Genomic DNA, 25,141 nt, shown 5'->3' on the forward strand with positions numbered 1-25,141 from the left:
CAATTTCACAAATTGAAAAGGCAGGCACACTGCAGCAAAAAGCAAGGCAGGAAGGGTAATTCTAACTTCATTGTGTTCTCAGAGAGCCAGACCGTAGAGCCACACATGATAAATTCATGCTGCAATATCAGAGATATAACAGTAAGAAAAAAAAAAAGGAAAATCACAGATTCCTTTTGTGCGCCAGACTCAAAAGGAAACTCGCAAAAGAAATACTGTCTCTTTAACATTACGTACGTATGTCCAGAAACACAGTGCAAAGCGTGGTGAGGCGCTCAAACTGCTTGGCCTGCTACAATTTTAAAGACAGGTTTGTCCCAGAGCTCTCCAAGAACAAGAACAGCAGATAGGTGTGAAAGGGAAATGTGGAGCAGCTGTTATGGTAGCGTAAAGCTTTTAGGAATGTATCAATGTTAAACTGGGCACCGTCTCTGCCCAATTAGCAGTAGCCTAAATGTTAAGCTGCATCTCCATGGACTGTTTGAACGTTTTCCTCTCAGCACAGAGAGGCCTGTTTGGGTTGAACCAATATCTGACCACTGTACAGAAACTGAAATAAGGCAATGGGATGTTTACATTTATGATTTCCTCTGGTAAAAAGGAAATAATTATATATTCCTTGGATGAAGTGATATAGTTTCTTTACATGTGGATTTAACTGATAATTAACTGATATCGTGACATACTTTAACATGCATGCAGACGTGAGTGCACGACTTGTCAGGTGAAGACCTTGTCAATTTGTATGACTTTCTCAAACCACCGAAAATTGTCAAATAAAGTTGGAACATGAAAATCACATGAATCTGAGTTGCAAGGTTTTCATCTGACAAAGATTAAATGCAGTCTCGGGTTATATGAAGAGTTGGTCTTGAATGTTTTCTGTGGAACATGAGCCATGACACGGAAGGTGAGATGCTTGATGAATAAATGATGAGCAATGGAGAGGAGGAAAGGGAGCACTGACATGGACATTACCTGATTATTACGGAAATTAGTTTGATTTCCTTTAAAATAAATGACCCAGCAACAAGCTTAAGGTAAAGTTTAACTCCACTTTCATGGACGTGAGGTAGGGGAGAAAAAGCCAACACGCTATAATGGAAACATCTGGTAATTCGAGGGCCATTTCAAATAATACTGCATTACAAGTTGGAAAATACTGCAGGGTAATACAAAAGCTGACGCACTCACATTCAAACACTAAAATTGTACTGCATCCAGCTATAATGTGCCTAACATCTCAGCTGCTTTTGTGACACAAAATATTGTTGCTCTATTTGAAAATAGCTTGTTTGCTGTTGCTGCATGCAGAATCTCCTAGTTACGGTAGTATTTCATTTTCGGCTATTCAAAATTATATTATCTGGAGCTCAATCAGCACAGACCAGATGCTTAAACAGTTAAAAAAGTGAATGATGGCTTACAGATTATGCCTTTGGTAAACTGCAGCCTATTGTGCAAAACCTGTGATTAAAACAAACAAGAGGATCATCACCGTTAACACCCTCCTGTATTCGTCTGTATTCAATTCAGCCTTTTTGTTTGTGTTGCAGGACACGTCAGTAACACGCCTGTGCGCACACGCACGCACACGTGCCCGCACGCGCACACACACACACACACACACACACACACACACACACACACACACACACACACACACACACACAGGCCTGTGGAGACAAAAGGTACACTGAAGGGATGCACGAAGTCTGCTGCTGCAGCGTGGACACAACAAACAGGGAGCTTATCCGAGTCACACAGACGGCAACCAGGGACCTTATCTACAAACTATGACTGCCAACACATCAAAACCAGGCACTCATCATTTGTAAATAAATAGAGATATGGGCCAGGACCTTCCTGTCACTACAATAATAATAATAATCATAATAATCATAATATATGCAGATAAAGAGGGAGGGGAATGTGGAAATAAAAAAGGAACTAAGATTCAAATAAATACATAAATAAATATATAAATAAATATGTTGAGATGAATGATGAAATGTAGAATGAAATATATGATGCAGCTAATATGATATGTTATTCATGTAGTGTTATGACAGTCTTCTGTATTTGAGCAAATTAAACTCATTACTTGCCCTTTGACCCCTTGTTTGGTGGTCACAAGTGGGCACTGAGGAGGAGAGGCCACTGCTGGCCCTGGAATTAATACTGTGTAACCGGACGGGGCCTCACCAGAGCAAACGCACTAATTCCTCACCTGTAGCGGGGGGCTGGTGAGCCGATAGACCCGGCAAATCCAGAGAGCTGTCCGACATCACGTGCTTCAGGTCTCCTGAAGTCAGGTCGCCCATGTCCGACAGCTTCATGTCCAGCTGCACTGAGAGTGCGTCCTCGGAGTCGTCCTTTCCAACACTGCTACCCCCAATGGACGGGAGGTCAAGGGACTTGACAGAAGCAGAGTCCTCTTTGGCCTGTTTGAAAGCGGCCACCTTGTCCACCAGAGTCTTCTCCGAAGCCCCGAGCGCTGTGCAGAACTTTGAGGACTGAAAGTCAGCAAAGTCGTCCGTGTCGCTTTTGAGGGAAGAGAAGGAGCCGCCGCCGCTCTCCTTGGTGTCATCATAGGCGAGGCCTCCCTCCATAGACAGCTGTTTGAATACGTCGTACTTGTCTGAGCTCTGCTGAGGCCGCTGCTGTGTGGAGGTCTCCCCTTGGACACCCACGCTCTCCCCTTTAGGCTCCCCACCAGAACTGCCAAACGCCATGAAGTCTGCAAAGTCGTCCTGAGGCGCTGCTGCAGCGCCGCCTGCCGCCGAAGCGCCACCTGCTGCTGAAGCTTGAGCGGCATCAGAGGAGGCACCAAAGAGGGCAAAGTCACCAAAATCATCTGCCCCTCCCCCTGGGGGTTTGGCTCCACCTGGTAGGAGCACTAAAGAGGGGGGCACAGACACAGAGGGGAAGGTGCTGGGTTTTGTCTCAGTGGGGGCGGGAACAGAGGGAGCTATAGAAGAGAAAAGGTCCAGGTCGGCCATGTTTAGAGGGTTTTTGGGCTGAGAGAGAGACACTGCTGGCTGCTGCTGCTGTGGTAGTTGTTGTAGAGATTGAGAGTTTGGGAAAGCAGAGGAGAAGGCAGGCTGGAAGATTTTGGCCTGTTCTGAAGGGTCTAGTGGAGAGACGCTGTCGGCGGTTTTAAAGTCTGTGAAGCCATCATCAGCGCTGACAGACTTGAAATCTGCAAATACTTCCCCTGTGAACCAAAGATGACAATTTAAGGTCAGTGAAAAACATTTAACATGGCTGGCAGATCTCTTGGGATATCAGACAAAAAAGCCTCAGCTGCGACCGCCACGATTCTGTCATTTTACAATCCTACAAGAAAGGAAGCGGGTGGATTAGTTTGCCTCTGCTGCATCGCAAATGCTCATCGTAAACTTCCAGTCTTCAGATGAACTGTGGGCTGCAGCGTGTCGACAGAACGGCAAACATCACTGCACAAAAACGCTACCTCATCTAAAGGCACATACATCCCCACTACCATGCAGTCAACTGCTCAAAATGGAACAGAATATGATAAAGTCATTCTGCAAAAAAAAAATGTCCATCTTAACGTGTTATTTTGCCCTTTATGTCTGAGAATCAGGAAAAGAATTTATTGGCATGCCAAATTGGTTTAAAAAGACAGATTTGTCAATACAACATAGTATTGGGAATAAAACCAATTGTAAATACTGTGCTATGATTTTTTGTACCCAAGCACAATTGTGAGCCAATGTTCAAAAAAATAAAGCAAAAATAAAGCTTTGCAAAGATATGACTCATATAAGATAAACTGCAACAATCCTACAGTAGTTTTAACTGTCTTTTTTCTTTTTAGAAAGATTAGTTCAAAGATTTAATAGTAACTGAAATTACTAGTTAAGATGGGTATTTTTTGCAATGAGAAAACTCCACATATGCTATAAAAACTAAAGCAGCAATAACATTTGTTGTCTTTTTGTCTCAAATGATGCAACATGACAGTGATAAAAACCACACAGAAGGAAAGTCAGAATGCATTTTCGAGTTTCCGCGGTTGTTAATCCACTGTGGTATGCATGGACTGAAATAGGGTGTCTGTTCACACTGCTGGTGTGCGGTGGAAAAGAGATAACTAATGGGCTCATTAAGGAGATGGAGCCTGACAATGCCAAGGAAAGGTCACTGCAAAGCATGACTTACTGGAGTTGTAAGAGACGTCCCCATCGGAAACTGTTCTAATGAAACAGGGACGGGAAACACACTGGTATCAACACTGCAGACTTGCAAAACAAGATACGGTGCAAATATGGAACAATACTAACATGGCATTATAGTGGCCTGACAGCTTTACCCAAGTTATAATAAAGTGTTTAACTAGAGGGAATATAAGAGTAACGGCACTCTCTTCACTGCAAATTCCAACCAAAATACAACCAAGCTTTGTTTTCTGAGGAGGTTGTGACATTGTTTTTGTTCCTCTAGCCATTTGCTTACAGGGACCATCTCAGAGCCTTATATAACCTCTTTGTTGTTTGGTAAAAAGGCCAAAAGGAATTGACTGAGGAATACAAAAAAAACATTTATTTAGAAAAAACAATGGATTTGCTAATATGCATGTAAATGGAAGAATGTTGGCTTAAATGTGTAACTTTCTTACCAACTGGTTTCTTGTCAGCAGGTTGCTCAAGCTGTCTGAAAACACTGTATTTGTCTCCAGTATCTGGATCACCACAAATAAAAAAAGAAAGAACACATTTACCAGGCAGGCAGGGTTAGGGTTAGGGTTGCTTTCATGCAATTTGCTATAACATACCAGTTCTCTGTATTAGCCAAAAAACTGTTTTTAAGTAGTTAAAAACATTTGCATAAAACTCTTTAGGCTGCTTTGGAAATCATTTCATCTGCATTACAATTTAACAAGACTTGAAGTTGCAGTAGGTAACCTTCAGGGTTATATTATTTTAAAAGTCATACAAATGCTATATTAGGTGAGTAGGAAAGGATATTATTTCAGAATCTACAAAACAGTGGTTGAACTATGCCTCAGCTGTGTCTTGGTGAAATGTGGAATGAAACCTATATGAGTGATGAGACACCAGAGGTGATGGTGTCACTCTCTTCTTTCAATCAATCCTTGCCTGTTATCTAATTATAAAGTAGCAGGAATAATGTTATTCTCTGTGTTGCTGTGGTGATTTAAACATTGGAGATCATATTTGTTTCCCTTCCTGACCTACTTTATCTTTTCCTCCCAGGGTTTACCTGGCTGGAGAGCAGACAATGTTCCTAACACACCATAAACCCTCTCTGAGGTGTATGTAGACGTTACCTGAGGCATGTGGTGTAGGCTCGGCGGGCTGATCCACAGACAGCTGCTTGAAGACAGCGTACTTATCAGAGGATGTGACGGAGGCGGAGGAGGAACCAGACACTGGAGTCAGCATGGCAGGCGCGCTTGCAGGGACACAATAGCTATAGTCAGACATCAGGAAAAGTGAGGTTTAATAGTAGAGTTTAATCCCCATAAGCTGCCTGAGCTGATTGAACATTTGCTCTGGGCTCCAAAAGTTTGGAGTCACAGGTTGTTTTTTTTTGTTAAAAGCTTTTTCATTCTACTAACCATTATAGTGACTCTGATGCGAGCTGAGGGAGCTTTTATCTATACCTTTGATTTATACAGGAAAATAATTAATGAAAAGAGACTAAATGACACTTGCAAAAAGCGCTACAGAGGTGGGTCATATATCAGTATTTGTGTAGTTATCACTGCAGTCTGTCGATGTTTAACCTTATGCTGTTTTGATTATGCGAAGGGTCTCCCTGACATAATAAACAACTATACTGTTTTATTTTAACCAGTGCACCTTCTTGGGGCACAGATGTCTGGGCCTCTTTGAAGCTCTGTTGCTGCCAAATGGCATTCAATCAAATAAAAATAGCTCTGTTGGAGTGTATGAAATTGGGCCTTTGGTTTTTTAAATTTAGAGTCCTGTTCATGAGGATTTTCAGTTATCTTATCTACTATCTGGACCTTGTATCAAACCAAGATTAATTTAAAAGGCATAGCTTCACATTTTTGGTTAGTGTTAGTTGAAAAGTTTGATATGACCCTCATGTTTGTATGCTAAATTTGAAGCTACAACCAGAAGTCAGTTGGTTTAGCTTAGTTTATTTTAGCACAAAGACTAGAAACCAGCTCATTAATTAATATGTTATAGCTCATTTGTTTAATCCATACAAAGACACTATTTTATTGGGAGTTATGTGATGGTATAAGATATAGTCTGGCACAAAAACTCCCCCATCAAAACATAAATTATACATTGGTTTTTGTATGGATTAAACATAATAATAATTTGTGTTATGCTCTGATGCTCCTGTGAGATACAAAAAAAAACAAAGCTGAGCATGAATAAAAAGCCTACTTTACATTGCACAAGTTGCTGATCTGACAACAGACAAGAATCAAGCACTAAGGGAAATCTGTTAGCTCACTTTCCAGTGAATGTTAGTTTCCTCAAAGCCCTTTCTCAGCAAGACATCTGACAGTAAGTTATGCCTGCCACTTCGGGCTGGCAACCTAACAAGAGCTTTTCAGTCTCTCATTTAATTAGACAACGATCTCAGACTGTGAGAGATTCTTGTTACAGTGCTGAAACAGTCAGGAGTGTATGTTTTAAGGGGAGAAACAGAAGAGAATAATAAATCGCCTGTGCCACTTAGATGTGAGATACTTTAGTTCTGCTTTCTCTTTGTCTTTCAGTTTTTAATTGCCTTTCTGCTTCCTCTCTGTGGGTCTCTCGGTATGGGCTGGAGAGTAATATAAAGAAATGAGCTTATCTACTGTCCACCAAAATGAATTCATTAAGATATGACCCAAACTCATTGTTATTCTGGTGAGGTTATTGCGAGATATTAAGACAGTGTGTCTGACTGTAAGGTTTCCAAGACAGACAATGCAAGACACACATATTATGCAGAATAACTCAGCTATAAATAGCCATCCAGGGTTGAATATTAGATGCTCATCATTGCAAACATTTACATCATTTCTTCAGAAAAACAGAAGTAGCTGGAGTGTAAAGGGAGTCAGAAATGATGAGGAACACTCAAGATACCTCTTGTAAAGTAAACTCAGCATTTAGTAAGAGTCACCAACTAAAACCTGCAGATTGAGACACTGTTAATTATGTAGGCTAAAATGAAAATTGCATGTTGCAATATTTTAACTTTAAAAAATTAATTACTCATTTAGGCATACTCATTGTCTCCATAACACTCACATCCTGTACCTGTTTTGGTGCTGAGGTGCTATGGTGGTGGGGAAACTTCCTCCTGACTCCCCATGGAACTCAGTGAAGGCCTGGTCTCCTGCTCCTGCTTTTGGAGCCTCCTGGAAGTCCTGGAAGTCATCGTCATCTGCTTTGGTTCCCTGCTTTAACAACGTGTTAGTTAATGATGTGAGTTATGATTACCGTAATTATAGTAATGAGTGCACAAAACAAGTGTCCAAGAAAAGGCTGAACTAAAAGCATGGCTGTGTTACCTGTGTGGGAGGGAAGCTGGCAATGAAGTTAGTGTTTGTGGGTGGTTGAGCCGGTGCTGCAGGTGTCATGGCCATGACTGGTGGTGCTGGTGAGGGCATGGCCATAGAGACTGGGGGCTGGGCCATCATTGGCTGCTGGTGCTGGGGCATGACGGGGGCCATGGCCATAGTCAGGGCTGGCAGGTTGGGCACTGGTGGAGAGGGGAACTGATTGAGGATTTCCACATTCATTGCTGGGAGGCCACTCTGAAACAAAAGAAATAGGTTTAAAGGACACAGCTAGTGACATTTTATGTTTTCATTATCAACAAATACAATGAAAAGAACAAAACCAACAATGAAACCAAACTGAACAAAATCAACTGTGAAACCAAAGCCTGACATATCTTATTTCACTGTGTTACAGACTCTCCAAAAACTATTAAAAACACATCAATGAGCCCCATTGCAAATGAACAAGGTTATTTTGAGATAGTTCCACATACATCGCCCTCCTGCAGTAAATACTCACTAGAGCACCAAATGAGTATTAAGCCGTTACTGAAAATAGTACAATACAAATGCACAAAATCCTGTTTAGGCAACGTTTGCCAAAAACATCAGTGCTCAGCTGTATTTAGCTCTTTAAAAATGGGGCTATATATTAGGGCTGGGCAATTAATCAACTTTATTTGAAGTGGGGGATAATAAAGCAGTCCTACTATATATTTTTGTTAATTTTAAAGATCAGATGAGATAAGAACAAATTAGCTTGGAGCACAGAAGCACAGACAGGGTAGGAGGTGAGAAAGTATTGAGAGACAGACTAACACGTTGTTGGTTTTGGTCTTTTCATGGAATTTGTTTATAAAATAACAAAATATAGAATAATACTAACCTTATTTGTTAATCTTTTAATGTTTCCTAATTTCATTTATAAGAATGTTGCATATAAAATGTATATTCTGATTTCACTTGACAAATCAAAATGGGGTGCTCAGTTAAATCCTGAGATCATTTGAGAATAACAAAGATCAGGTGAGATATCGAAGCTTAGTTCCTTCTCATATTCACTGAACTATAAAAAAATTGGACTGATGTTTGCATATAAATTATTCAACAGTCAAGTTCCTTTGAATAGATGTCACTGGCAGACTCAAACTTTTTTCCCCCTAGAGAATCCACCTTGTTGTGTTTGTGTTTTAAGGCTCTTGAAGATTTACATCTCCAAAGGCGTCTTATTATTCCTTGCATGGAAGCAGTGGCATGCAGTGTTTTGTGAGCTGCCTGCAGATTTGCATCCTCCCAGGGGTGGTGGTGACAGGCCCGGGCTGACGATGATAAGAAGCCTCCTGCCAAACTCGCCTGATGTGGACTCAGCCATATATTTGGCTTACGATGCTTCACACGCCCTGGGCTGATTCACAGCACTGCTTCTTTCTCCGTATTTCTAGCTAAGCCCGTCAAATTTCAGTGTGGAGTTTATGGCACAGCTCTGTCTAAGTCAGGGGGGATGATAAGTGAAGTTATTCTAAATGGACAATTTGTCTTGACTCGACTATTTACCTGTGCCACACCAATTAGTGCAAGTACGGTGTAGAGCTCCTCCTTGGTCAGCATGCCAGGTGTTGTGCGGTTGGCTGATGCCCAGATTTGCCCCAGTGCTTCTCTGGGAAGGCCTGATGACATTAATATTGGGTAGAGCTTGGCCGTGTCTATCCCTGCCGGGGTCATGGTGAATTCAAGAACCTTCTTGAACATTTCTGAGGTTAAAAAAAACAGAGAGGAATACATTCATGAATACTATAAACCTAAAGGTAAACTTGACATCAGAAAATAAATACTAAGCTACACTGGAAATCAGTATAGTGGAGTGTCATTTCTTTACACAAAATACAAAATATTTGGTTATGTTACACTGGATGTTTTCATGTGTAAATGTTTACCTGGGACAAGGCTGTCGTTGTACACCCAGGCTGGCAGCATGGGCTGGATGTGCTCTTGTTGTGGATACACGCCAACACCTGCTGTCACAAGCAGATACACACACGGACGCACACACAGTTAGTTGTTATAGAAAAAAACCTTGTCCAGGCATATGATTTGCCAAGCCTCTTGGCAGCTGAGCCCTGCTTTGTATCGAACTCAACAAAATCATACACCTGATGTCTGAAAGGCTTGGTGCAGATGTAACGCTCCCCTGCACTGAGTCACAAGCATCCTGCCATGTCAGACATCTATAAATCAGTCTGTGAGCTATTTCCAGATTCAAGGAGAAGGGAGAGAGGAGACTGTCTTGTAAGAAAAAAATAACTAAAAATCAAATTTAACTGCTGACATTGACCTACATAAACTTTTTTGTCTAACTGCAAATAGACTAAGAAACATTTTGAAAGAAGATATGGCTTGTTTTCCCTGAGTCCCTAATACTCTGTCTGTAAAGCATACTCAGGCACGGACTTTGCACATAATACTCCCATCAGTCCTGGGCCGTTAAATGAATCTTATTACAAATCTCCCTGGTCTCCATGACGGGCCTCTATATTTCCCTCGGTGACATGGAGGACATGGACACAGACAAACAAATTACAGCCCAAAGGAGTAGCAGAGTAGCATGCACAATCAGCCTTGGATTATGTTTGGACCTCAGTGGCACCTGCCAATCCATGCGCAGCCCTGTTAAACCAAAGCAGTCAGCATGCACCAGAGGTCGTTCTCTGAGAGAGTGTGACACAGCGAGAGAACAGACAGCAGCTTATTGAGTCAGCAGGTATTACCCCGGGACCTCCACAGACACACTCCATTTCCACAATGTGTACAGAGAGCACCAACATGAGAGGGCCCCTCTAATAAGATCCAGCCTGAAGTAAGAAAGGTATAAAGCAGGCAGAAACAAGAGCAGAGACTTGGCTTAGGAGAAGATGTAAAGACCACCAGGGATGTAACTTCAAAAGACCACCACTCCATAATAATCTTAGAGGTGAAGAAAATGTTGTTGTGGTTGAATTTAACAGCACATAGTCTACAATAGTATGATGCCCAGTTTAGAATCTGTTACAAACCAATTAAGATCGAAAGAGAAAGAACAGATTAAGCTTCTACAAAAGGCACAGAATTATTTTGTCAGGGTTAGAAAGAGTGAAAATATTTCCCCAGGAAAGAAAGAAAGAAAACGCCTTGATTGTGTGTTAATGCTTTGGCAAAGAATGGGAGAGAAGAAGAAGCTATGAAGTCTAATAAACAGGCACTTCTCTCACCACCGTCACTACTGGTTTGGGAGGATGAGTCAGCAGCTGATGGGGGGACGCTGGGTGATGCCACTGGGGCCTCAGGTGGCTTTTCTGCGACGAAGACAGAACTCAAGTCCTCAGAGGCCGCAGCCCAATTCCTCGCTTTAGTGCTGGATTGAAACTGGGCTGAAACCTTTGCTCTAGGGCCAATTTCAGCCAAACTCTGCTTGGATTTAAAGCTAACCTGTGCCGTCTTATCAGCAGTAAGATCACATGAGGAGAATAGCTTCTCTTCCAGGGACGGGCCTAGAGGAACAATGAATGAGGAACAAACTTCTTCATAACACAGACTAGCTATACAAAGCAGTTCAAGTTTCCTATTTATCTGAAGCTAAATTGACAATTACACTTGCTATTACATTCATGTCGTACGTAAGTATCTGTGATTAAATGGAAGAAAAGCAGCTCCAAAAACAAAATTACATCTAGGAAAAGCAGGTGTAAAATCTGTGGTTTCATCAGACACATACAGAGAGACTATCGCCAGGGCAAGCTGGCAAAGAGAGATGGTTTTAGATCTCTATGGTGCTGTTTTTCTCTGAGTGGGTCCCCGTTAATTTCTACTTGGAATAAAGATTTCATTGAGGAAAAAGACGCTTTTATTTAGTATTTTCTGCCATAGGCATTTATTAATATAAAAAATTAATAATGAATCAGTAATTGATCGTTAATTTTCCCTGATGATCGAATAAGGAAATTTTCTTCAAGCAACCATCCCTAGTCCCCATACACACATGTGCATATGCAGGTGATACAGTGCACAGTCCTACCAATGGTGTTGCACTATTCCACTGATCAACAGGTTGCGGTAACACACAAAGATATGTTGCAATATGCCAACAAAGGCAGGGAAGAAGAAGACGTCAAGCTACATAATATGGATGTAAACATTACTGGATTTAAAATCAGCTTTGCACATGTTTTAAGAATATGCACTTAACATGTTTGTTAGTCTTTAAGGATACACACATTTTGGTGAGCATCACTGTAAACATGTTTGTTTACAGGAAACTCCACAGGGAACCTTTAATCTTTATCTATTTAATAATTGTCAAAGGAGTTTACAGTTTTTACAAAAAAAAATTTTTATATCCCATTCAATCACTAACATTTTTTGGGCTGACAACTTCAGGCTATTTAACCACTCTTGCAGTTTGAATACATGCTTCTAAAAGCATCTTGTCTCCAACCACTATTAGATGGTCAGCAGGAGTCTTAAACAACAGGCCTCTGCCAGGTCTCTGTTCTGCTCTATCACAGGTAAGCAATCCTGACGCCATCTAATCTGCTTACTCCAGATGCTAAACAACTAGGTCAGAAATGTCTTAAGAGGATTAGGGATGACACTCAATGGAGGGCTAGCTGTTGCATTTCTCTGGACAGAAGGTGATCTCACTGTCCTGTCATTCATAGACTAAAAACTTAGAGATGTCACAGAGCAGCTGCTCATCTCAGAGATAAGACAGCAGATGACACAGGAGAGTGACACTCTCCTATCACTGCACAATCCATAAACTGATTGAATAGTGGATTCAACTACTACAGGGTTAAAACTTACTGACAGACTGACATTCTCTAAGGATGAAGCAAGTTGGGTTTCTTTTTTAATTCTGTATCCTTGTTTACCTAGTTTGTAGTATCTGGTAGCTTTAAAGGTTTAAGTAATGAGGCCATCTACTGTGCTGGCGGCATGCTCTCACACTGTAGCGCAGGCCAAGACCAACCAAAATCCAGAGGTAAAAGTAAAAATATTCAGCATTAGCAATAAAAGCAGCACTACAAATACAAAAAAAACCGTCTAAACCAATACAAAGTGTGAATGGTTGAGTATAAATTATGGGGATGTGAGAGGAGGTGTCAACAAAGCAAAGGAAGAGTTACCTTGAAATGTAGATTGGGAGCTGGTGTTGACAGCAGAGTGTTGGGAGGCAGTGGGAATTGACACAGAGGCAGGGAGAGACTGAGGGAGGGATTGTGAGGAAGGGAACGAAGGTTGGACTTGGGCTTGAGAGGAGGGGTGGAAGTTGGAGGAAGGGAGAGTGTTTACAGGACCCTGAACAAAGTCACTAAACTCATCATCGCCCTCAGAGAAACCTGACTTGGGGCCAGGGGGCGAAGGCTGGATGTGAGCCTGAGAGGAGAGGCCGTAGGTGGAGGAAGTGGAGGAGGAGGGCGGAGGGAAAGAGGCTGGGGCATCTACAGGCCCCTGAAAGTCACTAAAATCGTCATTGTCCTCAGACAAAGCTGGGGGGAGGGAGTGAGTGGTGACAGACGAGTGTGATGGCGATGAGTCTGCAAAAATGAAGAAATAATGATGATGGCACATCACATGACAAACACTACAATGGAGAATGAATTAAGGGCTGCACAGTGAAAGAGTGAACGACTATTTTGTGCAAGACCTTGTAGAACTGCAGATTCACATAAAATCTGAACATACAGCATTTAACTGATACTCAGATTCAGCAAAAAAAAAAAAATATATATATTTAACTGAAATACCGTTTATCAATTTTCAAAACAGCATTAGTATAAATGTTGTCACCAGAATAACGGCTCTAAAGCAGAGGTTCCCAACTTGAGGGGTCAGTATATAAAAGAAGAAAAAACACCGTTCTGTAGCATAACTCTGTATTCTCTTTCTGACTTTTCTCTAATCTTTGCAAAGTTTTAGCTGGTTAGTCACTAAAATTATTCAAATCAAACAGTTTGAGAGGTTTAAAAGGTGAAAATCAGTCGGCTCGTAACTCACAGACGTATAAAGCTTGGGACAGGGAGCTGCTAGTCAGCTCTGCTTCATTTTAAGGTTTCATAAAGCAAAAAGGTTGGGACCTTCTGGTCTTACAGCATTACTCCTAGCTGTGTTTGTTACTGTAAATGCATGCCAACAATATTCTGAAATGCACAGAAGTAAGTAAAGTGAGGGAACTCTACAAGTCTAAGACACTAAAAAGTGCAGAAAGTGAGTGAGGTCCTCAAACAGATGCTATACTGAACACAGATAAGCTAAAAAGTGATAATGACAACACTGAGACGTGTACAGAAAAAGCAAGAGACAGTAAAAATAATATGATAAAAAATTATGTGATTAAGTGGCTGTGTTGCATATTATACACTCAGACAGAAAATCCCAAATTTGGCTCGTCTGGCTGCCAGCTGGGTAGCTATCATGCAGACCTGTCTCCAATCCAGTTATTATTCTCAGACGGAGACATTGCAGCAGAGCCACACTGAGCAGATCTGCTGATGGAGAAGCACAACAGGAAAAATCATAGGGATTACAACTAAAAGTGTTTAGGTGAAGGTACCTGGCTTCTTGGTCTGTGATGACGGAGTGGGGTGCATCTTCGCGTCTCTACTGAAGCCGTCCAGGTTGCCTTTGATTGCCTCCAAGGCATCATCACGGCTCTTCTCCCCTGTCTGAGTACAGCACAACAGAGTATCAATAGCCCAGAGGGCTAGAAAGATGAGCAGTAGACATGTCAGAAAAATAGTAAGATAATCTGGATGTGGGAAGAGACTCACCTTAGGTTTGACACTGCTGAGCAGCCTCAGCTTCTGTTTCTGCTCCTCAAACTGTCTTCTTTTCCTGTCTTCCTCCAGCATCTTCTGTTGCTGCTCCAGACGCTTTCTAACAGGCAAGAGTACAGAGTACAGACATTAAATGTAGAGCCAAACAAATAATATTCTTGAAGGGGTTGGGAGCCAGGTAAAACATAAGAACTAAGATAGATAGATTGTATACACTAATTGGAATAAAATCAATATTTATCTGTTTGTCAAATGGCATTCTATTGGTTATCTGTAAATGAATGTTACTAGGGTTATATTTAATCACTCAAGCCACTGTGCGTTAAGTATAAACATAGTATACTGACTCATATATGGACTTTTTTCCAAGTATTCATTGGCATCTTTGCCTAATGGGAGATGTGACACTGACAATGCAACACTGGAATTGCAATGGTAAGGGTCTTGAACCCCTAGGCCAACAGTACACTCCCTTTTAACAGACATAACATACTCGGTACAATACATACAGCCATGGGCAAGTGGTCTCAGACCTTTGGACCCCACTGCAGATGCAGTGACCAGGATGGATGGAGGCGAATAGAAAATTCCAAAAAGGATTCTTATTGACAATGACTGATACAATTCATATTGAAAGAAGGACGGACAGTCATGGTCATTAATTGAAGTATTGGACAAATTAAAATTGTGACCTGATGGCACTTAATAAAAACTTGAAGGATCATAAAAGCAATTATAATTCATCCTGACAAGAAAATGAATGCTTCTACCAAATGTAATGACACACTATCCAATAGTTATTGAGGCATTTCTCTCACAACCACAATTGTCAACCTCATGTTGGCACCAGAGGAGAAAGTCAGGGGATCACCAAAGTCATTTGGACCAAGAATGGCTGTACAATGTATGTACACAGCAATCCATCTAATAGTGTGGTGAGTATGACCAATATTGCCATCCCTAGAGCCACAACGCTAGTGTGGCTAAAAGCATCGTCAGCGTCTCTTTGTTTGATGTGAGCATTCATGCTTATACACAGTCTCTTTTTATTGGTGTAAAAAAATGTCTTACTGGTGCTCCTCAGCCATTTGTTTCTGCATGTCAGCAGTGTACTGGGGTCCAGCAGGTCTCATACCCATAAACTGTGGCTGACCCAAGAACTGCATCCCAGGGGTCTGCATCCCAATCGCCATCCCGCCCTGTTGGAAACCAAAACAGAACAACAACAAAAAAAAAAAGCACATAAGAAAGCAGCTCGGAAAGATCATTTGCATTCCTACTGTCACACTCCTTTCACTTGATTTAAACACTCACACCAAGAAAAAGCAATGCAATTCAGAATCACATTAATGGTACTAATCATGAATAAAAACACTTAAACAGTTTGTGACTAGATTGATTTGGATGCAAGCAGGGTTAAAGGGGACGCTAATCCCAAACCTCCACTTGAATGAAATTGGTTAAATCAATACAGCAGAGTTTCAGTATTATGTATTCACCAACCAAAGCCCACATTAGCAAGTCTGTTAAAAAGAAAATACTACAAATGACACAGATGACAAAACACCTAAAGGAACTAAAAGAAGGACAATTTCTACCTCAAAATACTAACAGACAAACAGAGAATCAAGAGGATGATTAAAAAACTCCAAAAACTTAGTACAGATTCACAAGTTCACCTGCATAGGCATGGCTCCTGGGGGCATCTGTCCTCCAAAGTTCATTCCCATCATGCCCTGCATGTTAGGCTGCATGACTGGAACGATAGGGAAGCCCTGCTGTTGCTGCTGCTGCTGTTGCTGCATGGGAACCATGCCTGCAGAAACACACACAAACACTGTTATGATGTACTGTGGACATGGCAAAGAATAGTGTATTCAATTACTATTTGAAGCATGACAGTAAGTCCAATTTAAAGTACACTGAGGGAAAGTTAATACAAGTCCGGACTTTGGAAAAAAAAGCCCCCAGAGTCTGGACATAATTCAGTATTGCAAATCCATTTCCTGGTGAGCTGGAAAAAGACACAGGCTCAGCAACAACCAAATCTGTTTTTCTGGTGACTACTGTGACAGCTTGGAGCAAAACAAGAGGAGGGAGGGGAAAAAAGTGGAAAAGTGTGTGCTTGTTTTCACAGATGCTGTGTAAGCTGACAGCCAGAGCTGAGCAGCCAGCTTCTACTGGAGCCTCCAGATGATTCACCATGTTAGGGCTCAACCGGGCTGAATAAATGGCTTATTTAGGAGGCTGCACATATTCTAATTTGTCTGACTAAAATGACATTGCTAACGGGAGCATGTAATGACCCCTGAGAGATGCCTGTCCCAGTGGTGTGTGAATGGTTTATCAGGAGTCATACTGCAAAGTCAACAGCCTAAATATGACGCACACACACAGCTAAATCATACTACATCTGAGGCCCACAGTAAACAGTGCTGGGGGTAACAAAGGTATGTGTTCCTTGCTGCTACTTACTTCCGCCTAATGACTCATGGTGCTCTTAAATGGCAATGACCAAACGTTAACAGGAAAGACTAATGAGAAGTAAAGCTGAGGCAATCTGGCCTGAGTTTTTTAGACTTCACTTCTGAATCTTTAATGAGGATCCCTGTTCTAGGTCATTTGTGAACCCAACAAATTAAACATGTTCTGCATTTGTGTGTAATCAGTCAAAGTGCATGTTGTGCCCTGAATCTCAAAAGTGAAATTGTATTTACTTGTTTGGAAATCAGCTCATTAGTTTCTACAGTAATTTGATTCAAACTACAATCACAACATAGAAACATCAAGAAATTGTATCAACATTTTTCACAACGCTGCGCTTTTTACCTTTTTTTTAGTCTCAATCCAAATACAATAACAGACTTAGCGCACTAGATGATCAAAGAGTGACCTTCAACACGCAAAGATGCTATGTTACTGAGCACACTGAAATTCCCTTGTATTTGGACAGCTTCTGATGAAATTTGACAAACCTATTTTTTTTAAAACAATTTATAAGAGCTGGTAATGTCAACTGCAGAACATCTCACCTTGTGGCGGTCCCAAGCCCCCTCCAACAGGATACATAAAACTGAAAGAGAAAAAAGATAAATACAAGTTATAGGATTCAAACTAAAGCTAAACTAATGTAATATACTAATATCACATTAGGTAAGTTGTGTACTTTCTATACGAACTCATAAAGTGAGATACATATTCCATAGATGTTTTATTCTGTAGATGTTTATTTTCTGCTGTGGTAAATGAAATGAATTTCCCAGTTGTGGGATAAATAAAGTTAATCTAATCTAATCTAATATACAATTGCATAATGTCCTCATAAGTCTTGAAAAATGCATAGTATAAGGGTATTACTGCATCGTTCATGTTTTCCCACACCTAAAGCAAGTAAGTAAAAGCAAGTAAAAAAAAGTGGCAAATGATCAGTTTAAGATCTAAAATAGATTTAAAATATAAAATGAATGGCATTGTGAATGATATTTTGGAACCAATAATCATTTAATGTTAGTGTTGATGTTTTGTAAGTTAATATTTTAAGGCTAGGTGGGTAAAAAGAACACTTAAAAAGTAGGGTAAAGGTAAAACATGTAAGTGAATGAGATGTTTGACAGTACAGCTATATCTCCATGAAATGGTTCTTTAACTGGATGTGGTTCCATTGTGTATATAAGTGTAAATGCCTATCTGTTGTTATTATTTACACAAATGGATCTGGATTTATTTGAAATGACTCAACTGAACAGAACATAAAAGCCTTGTTTGCTATTCTTAATTGTTCAATTACATTATTAGATGTGTGTACAAACAGCTGCTTGAGAATGACTTGCTGTTCAGTTTTTGACATGTTTTTAATCATTTACTGCTTCATTGAGTCAAATCACATCTGAATGCTGCATGAATCTTATTGTGCTAATGCTGTCATTCCATCTCCAAACACCACGTTAATAAAAACCACTTCGACTACAAACATTAAATCTGTCACATAAGGGGAAAAACCACTATGTTTGCTGTCAGCAAAACGCAGCAGTTACAGAACGAGCCTTCCAATGAGCCTTTGTTCAGCAACCTAATAGTAGTTTCAATTTATTCACAAAGACCAGATTCAAAGTCAGCTTTCAAATACTGATCCTTTGAAATTTTAACATTAATGCCAAAAAGCATCCAAACTGGTGCAGTTTAGTTTCCACAGGCAACTTGGACTCTGTCACTGGGTCTGGGCTGAGAAACAGGCCTTCAAGAAATAATCAGAGGAAGTCTCTACAAGTCAGCCAAGTCTCTCCCTCACCAGAGCCAACCCACACAGGCCTTCAGCTATTTGTCAAATAACTTATTACAGCTCTGTTCTTCAGGCCGAAACTGACGATGCAGAAACAAACAGAAGAATAAGCCAGCCAGCCTCTCCTGTGACTGCAAGTACCCTCTCTAATCTAATAGGTGAGCGACATTAAAAGCAAGGAACTAATTGTAAGACAGTTCAAGCATTTACTAATGCAATTATCAGCTCCCCATGGCAAATAAGGAATACATTTAGCTTGTGTTTGACTTCTACACGCAAGATTAAGATTTGGAATTTTGAATCATTTTTTATTACAAAAATGTTTTTACTTTCATCATGAAATAAACCTTTTGATCATTTTGTTGATTTATCAAATATTTTTTTTGTCATAAACAGTGACAGAAAGTGGAAAATTATCATCACAGTTTCCCAGAGCCCAAGATGATGTCTTTCTTATTTATTTCTTTTGTCTTACCAACAATGCAAGACTCAAAGATTTACAAATATATAACAGATAGAAGCAGAAAATTCACATTTCAGACACAAGTTTTTGGATTTTTAGCTGATAAATGACTTTTTTTTTTCTCAAAGGTGTTGTTGAGTCATTTTTGAGAATCAACTGATATCAGCTATATTTAACAGGTCCTACAGCCACACATTGTCTATATAAGAGGCAAAATGTCAATACACAGAAATATTATCAAGCTAATAAATAAGCTTTAAAGCTGATATTATCAATATTCTAAATTCTAAATTAACAATAGATCAAATGGACTGTGTAATGGGAAACGGGTCTCTTGCAGTGATTTGCCCAAAGAGAGATATCTCTTTCCTCAGGAGTTGGTAGAGACCAAAACCAGAGCTAAAAGGAAAGTGAATATTGGACTTCAGTGGGTGGACACAAAGACTATTGATGCTCCATGTCTGTTGCATGTGTGAATAAACAACTTTAGTCCAATATCACCTGTATTAAATGATAATATAGCAGCGTTGTTTCCACTGCCCCAAGTGGACCAAAAAAGTGAGACAGGACATTTCAGTTCAGTAATGCTATGCCAGAATAAGGCTGTAATCCACAGAACTACTGTAGTGTGCGTTATTGTTTGTCTGCCTTTTATTTCAACATGCCTTAGGTTTGCTGCTGCTACTGGCACACTGACATTATACTAATGTCAATTTATGTGCACTGGTGGTGGTAAATAAATAAAGACTTCTGATACAGGATGGCAGCTTCGTATATTCAATGCAGGGCTGCACACACATTTTATGCATATGGCTTCTTTTCTACAAATATAGATCCAAAATTGACCAGCCTGAAAACTAAAGAGAAATTTTCTTGGTTTTAGTGTTTAATATAGAGACTCAATTGAGGATTATTTTCATTATCTATTAATCTTCTAATTATTTTTTGATTCATCAATTAGTTGTTTGGTGTATGAATGTTAAAAAGAAAAGAGAATAAACCCACAACAACTTCTAATCTAAAGTGATGTCTTCAAATGTCTTGATTTGTCTGATCGAAAGTCCAAAACCCAAAGTCATTATAATGTATCACAAAGATAAGTAGCAAATCTTATTATTTGAGAAGCTGGAACCTGAGAATGTGTAGTTTTTTTTCCCTTTTTAACGAATAATTGATCAAAATAGGTGATGGACAAAACGATTAATTGACTAATTGTTTCAGCTCTAATTGAATGAGATTATATGAAAACCTTTACAGGAGCATCACTCATGATTCAGATAATATTCTGAGTATTTAAACGCAATAGTGATTTAGATTTATTTTGCTAAATCATAATTTAAAAGACAAAGACGCAGAGGTTACCCTTCACAGAGCACTGATGTATGACTGGGTTTTTATCTTCAATGATGACGCTTGACTTGTAGGGTTTTTCACATCTGCTCCCTGTAAGATTTGCAGCTTAAAAAGCTTTTACAGGAGCACTAAGGCACTGCTGCCCACTATCCTGCAGCAAATAACAGGTCATGGCTGAGCAGATTAACATAGAAGGAGATAAGCAGTGATAGCAGCTGTGGCCGCCAGGCAGGCCAGTGGCTTGTAAAAGACCTGTAATCATCCAACAGCTATCATCAAACTGCTGGGAAAGCTGGGAGACAGAAGGTAGGGTCAGGAGTTTCAGTCAATGTCATCATCACAGAGGACGCCAACACTCGCCCTAAAATTACTTTGGGCTTATTCTGAAACTGCTACTGTAGATATGACAAGTACTCGTTTACAAACCTACGCAGATTGAGAGGCTATCACTGAAACAATTAGTTCATCAGTTCACAATTAATGTCCTGCTTGATGATCAATAATTTTGCCCATCTATTTATCATTTAAGTGATTTATCAAGTAAAACATTACCAAACACAAAAATGCAATTATTTGCTGTTTTTCTATTTCATATCATTAACTGAATATCTTTGACAGACAAAAAAAACAAACAATAAGAAGACGTCACGTGGAGTTCTGAGAAACTCTAACCAGCATTTTTCACATCTTTTGGCATTTAATAAGTCGCTTAATTGATGAGTCGATCAAAAGAAAGGTAATTAGCAAGCATTTAAAAAAAAAAAAATTAAATTATATATTAATTATTGTTAAATACTCATTCACATTTGCTGTTTCCAGCTTCTAAAATGAAAGTATTTTCATGTTTTTCTTTGTCATTTATGATAATGAACAAATATCTTTAGGCTTCGGACTGTGTGGACTCTGGGAAAATATAAGCATTTTTCACTTTTTTGACATTTTACTGACTTAATCATTAATCAAGAAGATAATAAGCAGACTAATCAATAATGAATATTTATTAATTAAATACATTAAAAGCCTAAACGCGAAACAAGATCTGATTTGGATTTGACATACCTCAGATGATTAGTGATTATTTTCTCAATTAATCAATAAATTGTTAATGTCAGAAAAAATTGAAAAATGCCTTTTGCAATTTCCCATTCAAGGTGATGTCTTCATATGTCTTGTTTTGCCAAGAGTCAAAAACCCCAAAGATATTCAGTTTTCTATTGTGTATGAAGAGAAAAGTATTGAATTCTTTGATTTGAGAAACTGGAACCAGATAATGTTTACATTATTTTTCTGTTAATCAACTAATCAGTTAATCGACTAATTGTAGCAGGTCTAATTTGGATCATTTTAGTCACTCATGTGGCCAGGGACCCTTTATTAATTGGGGTCCTTTGAAGTCCACCAGAGGTATTGGACCCAAAGGCCCCTCTCCTGTTACCACAGATTAAGATGGCAAAGACAAATTAAGTTGTCTATTAACATTGTGACCCGACATAAATTCAGCTCTGGCTGTCATAACATACAATAAATGTATTAATCATGTCCACAATTCTCCATGAACAGGCAACAGTAAGACACTCTTGACTAATGGGATACTACAATAGGACATCATCTGACATTCAGGAAGTCAGCTGTCTGATGAAAGATGTAATCACATGGCCTGTTGAAGAAAGAGAATTTTACATAGGGCCATCATCACCTCATCATATTGATATTATGCATCTCTGTCACAGTCTCACATGGGGAAACTACATCCACTGCAACTTTGACTTAACAACTTGGCTTCTTTATATCTATCCATTACACTGACACATTTACTCCAAACGCCTCAGCTGTGAAGCAGGTATTTTAAGCTGCACCACTGCTCCACCTCCTGGCTTTCCACTCTGGCACTCCTGACACATTTTACTCTATTAGTGCTGAATTATCATGTCTGGCAGTAAAAAAACAGTGCACCAAAACTATCCAAAACAGTCCTTAATTCATATCCTTTATATTGAAAAGCTTACAAAAAGATGAAAAGGGATTTGAATGTGCTAAAGATAACAGATGCCCCTGGCAGACATAATAAATAATAAATAATAATCATCTTTTTAACAGAGCTACTCTTAAATTTAAGGCCTTATCAAAAGCAGTACTTGGCTTGGAGTGGCCAATATGGAGAAAATCATCATCATCGCAGTGCATCAATATAGAGTTGTATGTAAAGTTTTTTTCATTATACACATTTTGCTGATTTTGGATGTGAAAAGAAGTAAAACTCCCTGCAGCAAACAAACATTAAAAAGATTTGCCTTTCTTCAAATCTTCAACTCTGCTTTATTAGTGCTGCAAGTACTTATTTAGTCAGATGTCCATACATTTAATTATGCCACAATTACTGTTCAATGTTTTTCATTTTTCATTTTTAAGTACATGAGATAAAAAGTAACAGTGCATTCAAATTTTAAAAAAAGGCTAAACGTTTACTGCAGGGGTTGTATTTATTTCTTTTCACTTCAAAAATCAACAAAATATGGTATCAAACCAGTGTTTTTGTAAATAACTCCATTATTATCACGATATAGTACATTTTCTGAGGTAAAAAAAATTTTTTATTGCAACATAGCCCACAACTGTCTGATACAACCAGAGAGATTACAGTGATAGCTGTTGCCTTATTAACAGTACAGAAAAACCATCTGATGGCATATATTGTAGAGTTGCAACGATTACTAAAAGAATCCATTAGTTGATAAACTAAAAATTAATTCTCAACTATTTTGATAATGATGAGTTGTTGTAGTAATTTCTCAAGTAAAAATGCAAGTCTCATTATGGTGATTTGATGTTTTTCTTTGTCATACATGTTGTTGATGTTTTGGACTTTTGGTCAAATAAAACATCTGAATATATTTTGTTGGGCTGTGGTGAATTATAACAGACATATTTCACTATTTTCCAACAGACTTTCTTGGTTTCATATTACTTTCATTTTAATATTTGGGTGTTGGACAGTTGATCAGCAAAATAAGACAGTAGAAAATGTCATCTTGGATTCTAGGCTATTGTAATGGGTGTTTTTCACCATTTGGTCATTTTTAATAGACCAAACTATTTATCAAGAACATAATTTATAAATCAACAATGACGATAATCTTTAGTAGCAATGATATATTTTATTTCCTCCTATAGTCGTATCACTGACCCTGTTTGTCTGATAAATTAGGTCAAATTTTCCCACTGAACTCCCACTTTACTTGAGAAGAGGATTGACAATCTACAAACCATCATCAAGCAAACAAAACTGACTTTAGTCAAGAGATATGTAGCACAAGTCAATATCAGACATTAGCAAAATGGTTATCATATAAAACAGAACTATATCCAGCTCCTCTCATCACATCTGCCTTCCCATTGCTTTTTCTTGCTGCCCAAGCTCAATTACACAGTCTTGAGGGCTTTGGTTTCACCTGTCGGATCAGTATCACCTGGCTAGTCTGCTTGTAGCCAGAGCATATTTATTATTCAAGCAGCTCCAGCTCAGCTTATGAAAAAATCATGAGGCTGGCCTTTTCATCTCCTCTGCAGACCATTATCCTACTGCTTTGATAAGATACCTGAACATCACCTGGACACTAGCAGCTTCTTATTGGCTGGAGATATGAAAGATGCACGAGTGACGGAATTGATTATTGAGGAACTATAGAGGACATATACAGCAGAACAGTCTGAATCCAGAAAGGGGAAAGCAGCTGGGGTTGGAAGAGAAAATATTAACTAATTTAGCAGCTTTTTGTAAGATCTTCATGTGCCATCTGCTTCACCTTCTTAAATACTACAGTGTACCAACACAATATTAAATAAACAGACATATTTTAGTGAGAAAATCGAAGCTAATAAGGCCAGATATCAACACTATCAGCCGTCCACAGGCCTATCTGGAAGAGAGTTGTGTGCATTTATTTTCAATAAATATCATGGTTTTATCACTGGATCCGGAAAGCTCCAGTGATAATAACTTTTGCAGACAGCACGACGGGGTTTAACACGTTGAATGCGTTAATTTTATTAACATTATGGCGTTTTTGTTATCCACTTTGATAGGCAGAAGCAGGAACAGCTAGCTAACGTTAGCTGTGACACCTGACAACCAGCCATCTCATCTCAACACATCAAGCCTCGACTACAAAAACAGCCGTCAGCGCCGTCTTTGGGGTCCCTCCTGTGCGCTAAATGTGAGGCTAAACGGCTTTCAGAGGTGGCTACTTCACGAAAATATTATATTTTTCGGGACAGAGTTAATTTTAAAAGACTAAAATACCTGCTGCCTCCTCCAGATCCTGGCCGCAGCGCCATCTTGATATCAGTGGTCACTAGTAGGAGGATGATGTCAGCAGTGACGAGGGGTGCGTTGGGAGTTCACAGCCCTGAGTTTGGTTTCACAGGCACAGCTCTTTAGCCCTGAATTGAGCCTCTCGGGCACAGCTCTCTGCCCAGTGTAGTGGGAGTTTACAGCCTTGAGTTTGGTCTCTCAGGCACAGTTCTCTGCCTGAAAAAAATTTGAGTTTACAGCCCTGGGTTCAGCGTCTCAGGCACAACTCTCTGCCTGGTAAATTTTGGCAGTTTACAGCCCTACTCTTGCCTCCAGGGCACAGCTCTCTGGCTGGAGAATTGGGATTTTACAGCCCTGAGCTTTGTCTGTCAGGGACAGCTCTCTGTAGGCCCTTTACATT

General features: G+C 39.6%; 1 protein-coding gene across 1 annotated transcript in view; it reads right to left on the reverse strand.

Moving 5' to 3' along the window:
* synrg (synergin, gamma) overlaps positions 1 to 24,798 on the reverse strand; it is a gene marked incomplete at its 3' end in the record, with an annotated part of 36,574 nt that extends 11,776 nt beyond the window's left edge. The window contains exons 1-15 of the mRNA XM_087173531.1: positions 24,730 to 24,798; positions 17,367 to 17,407; positions 16,014 to 16,150; positions 15,406 to 15,533; positions 14,329 to 14,434; positions 14,112 to 14,223; positions 12,685 to 13,095; positions 10,771 to 11,049; positions 9,460 to 9,540; positions 9,080 to 9,276; positions 7,535 to 7,780; positions 7,281 to 7,420; positions 5,318 to 5,442; positions 4,646 to 4,708; positions 2,231 to 3,217 (exon numbers count right to left, since the gene is read on the reverse strand). Of these exons, the coding sequence (XP_087029657.1) occupies positions 2,231 to 3,217; positions 4,646 to 4,708; positions 5,318 to 5,442; positions 7,281 to 7,420; positions 7,535 to 7,780; positions 9,080 to 9,276; positions 9,460 to 9,540; positions 10,771 to 11,049; positions 12,685 to 13,095; positions 14,112 to 14,223; positions 14,329 to 14,434; positions 15,406 to 15,533; positions 16,014 to 16,150; positions 17,367 to 17,407; positions 24,730 to 24,764 (3,088 nt within the window). The remainder of the gene's footprint in view (positions 1 to 2,230; positions 3,218 to 4,645; positions 4,709 to 5,317; positions 5,443 to 7,280; positions 7,421 to 7,534; positions 7,781 to 9,079; positions 9,277 to 9,459; positions 9,541 to 10,770; positions 11,050 to 12,684; positions 13,096 to 14,111; positions 14,224 to 14,328; positions 14,435 to 15,405; positions 15,534 to 16,013; positions 16,151 to 17,366; positions 17,408 to 24,729) is intronic.
* Positions 24,799 to 25,141: the final 343 nt, after the last annotated feature.

The sequence above is a fragment of the Seriola lalandi genome, unplaced genomic scaffold, assembly GCF_002814215.2.
Source record: "Seriola lalandi dorsalis isolate HSWRI2012SDOR001 ecotype SW California unplaced genomic scaffold, Sedor1 jcf7180002054249, whole genome shotgun sequence".
Taxonomy (NCBI): Eukaryota; Metazoa; Chordata; class Actinopteri; order Carangiformes; family Carangidae; genus Seriola; species Seriola lalandi.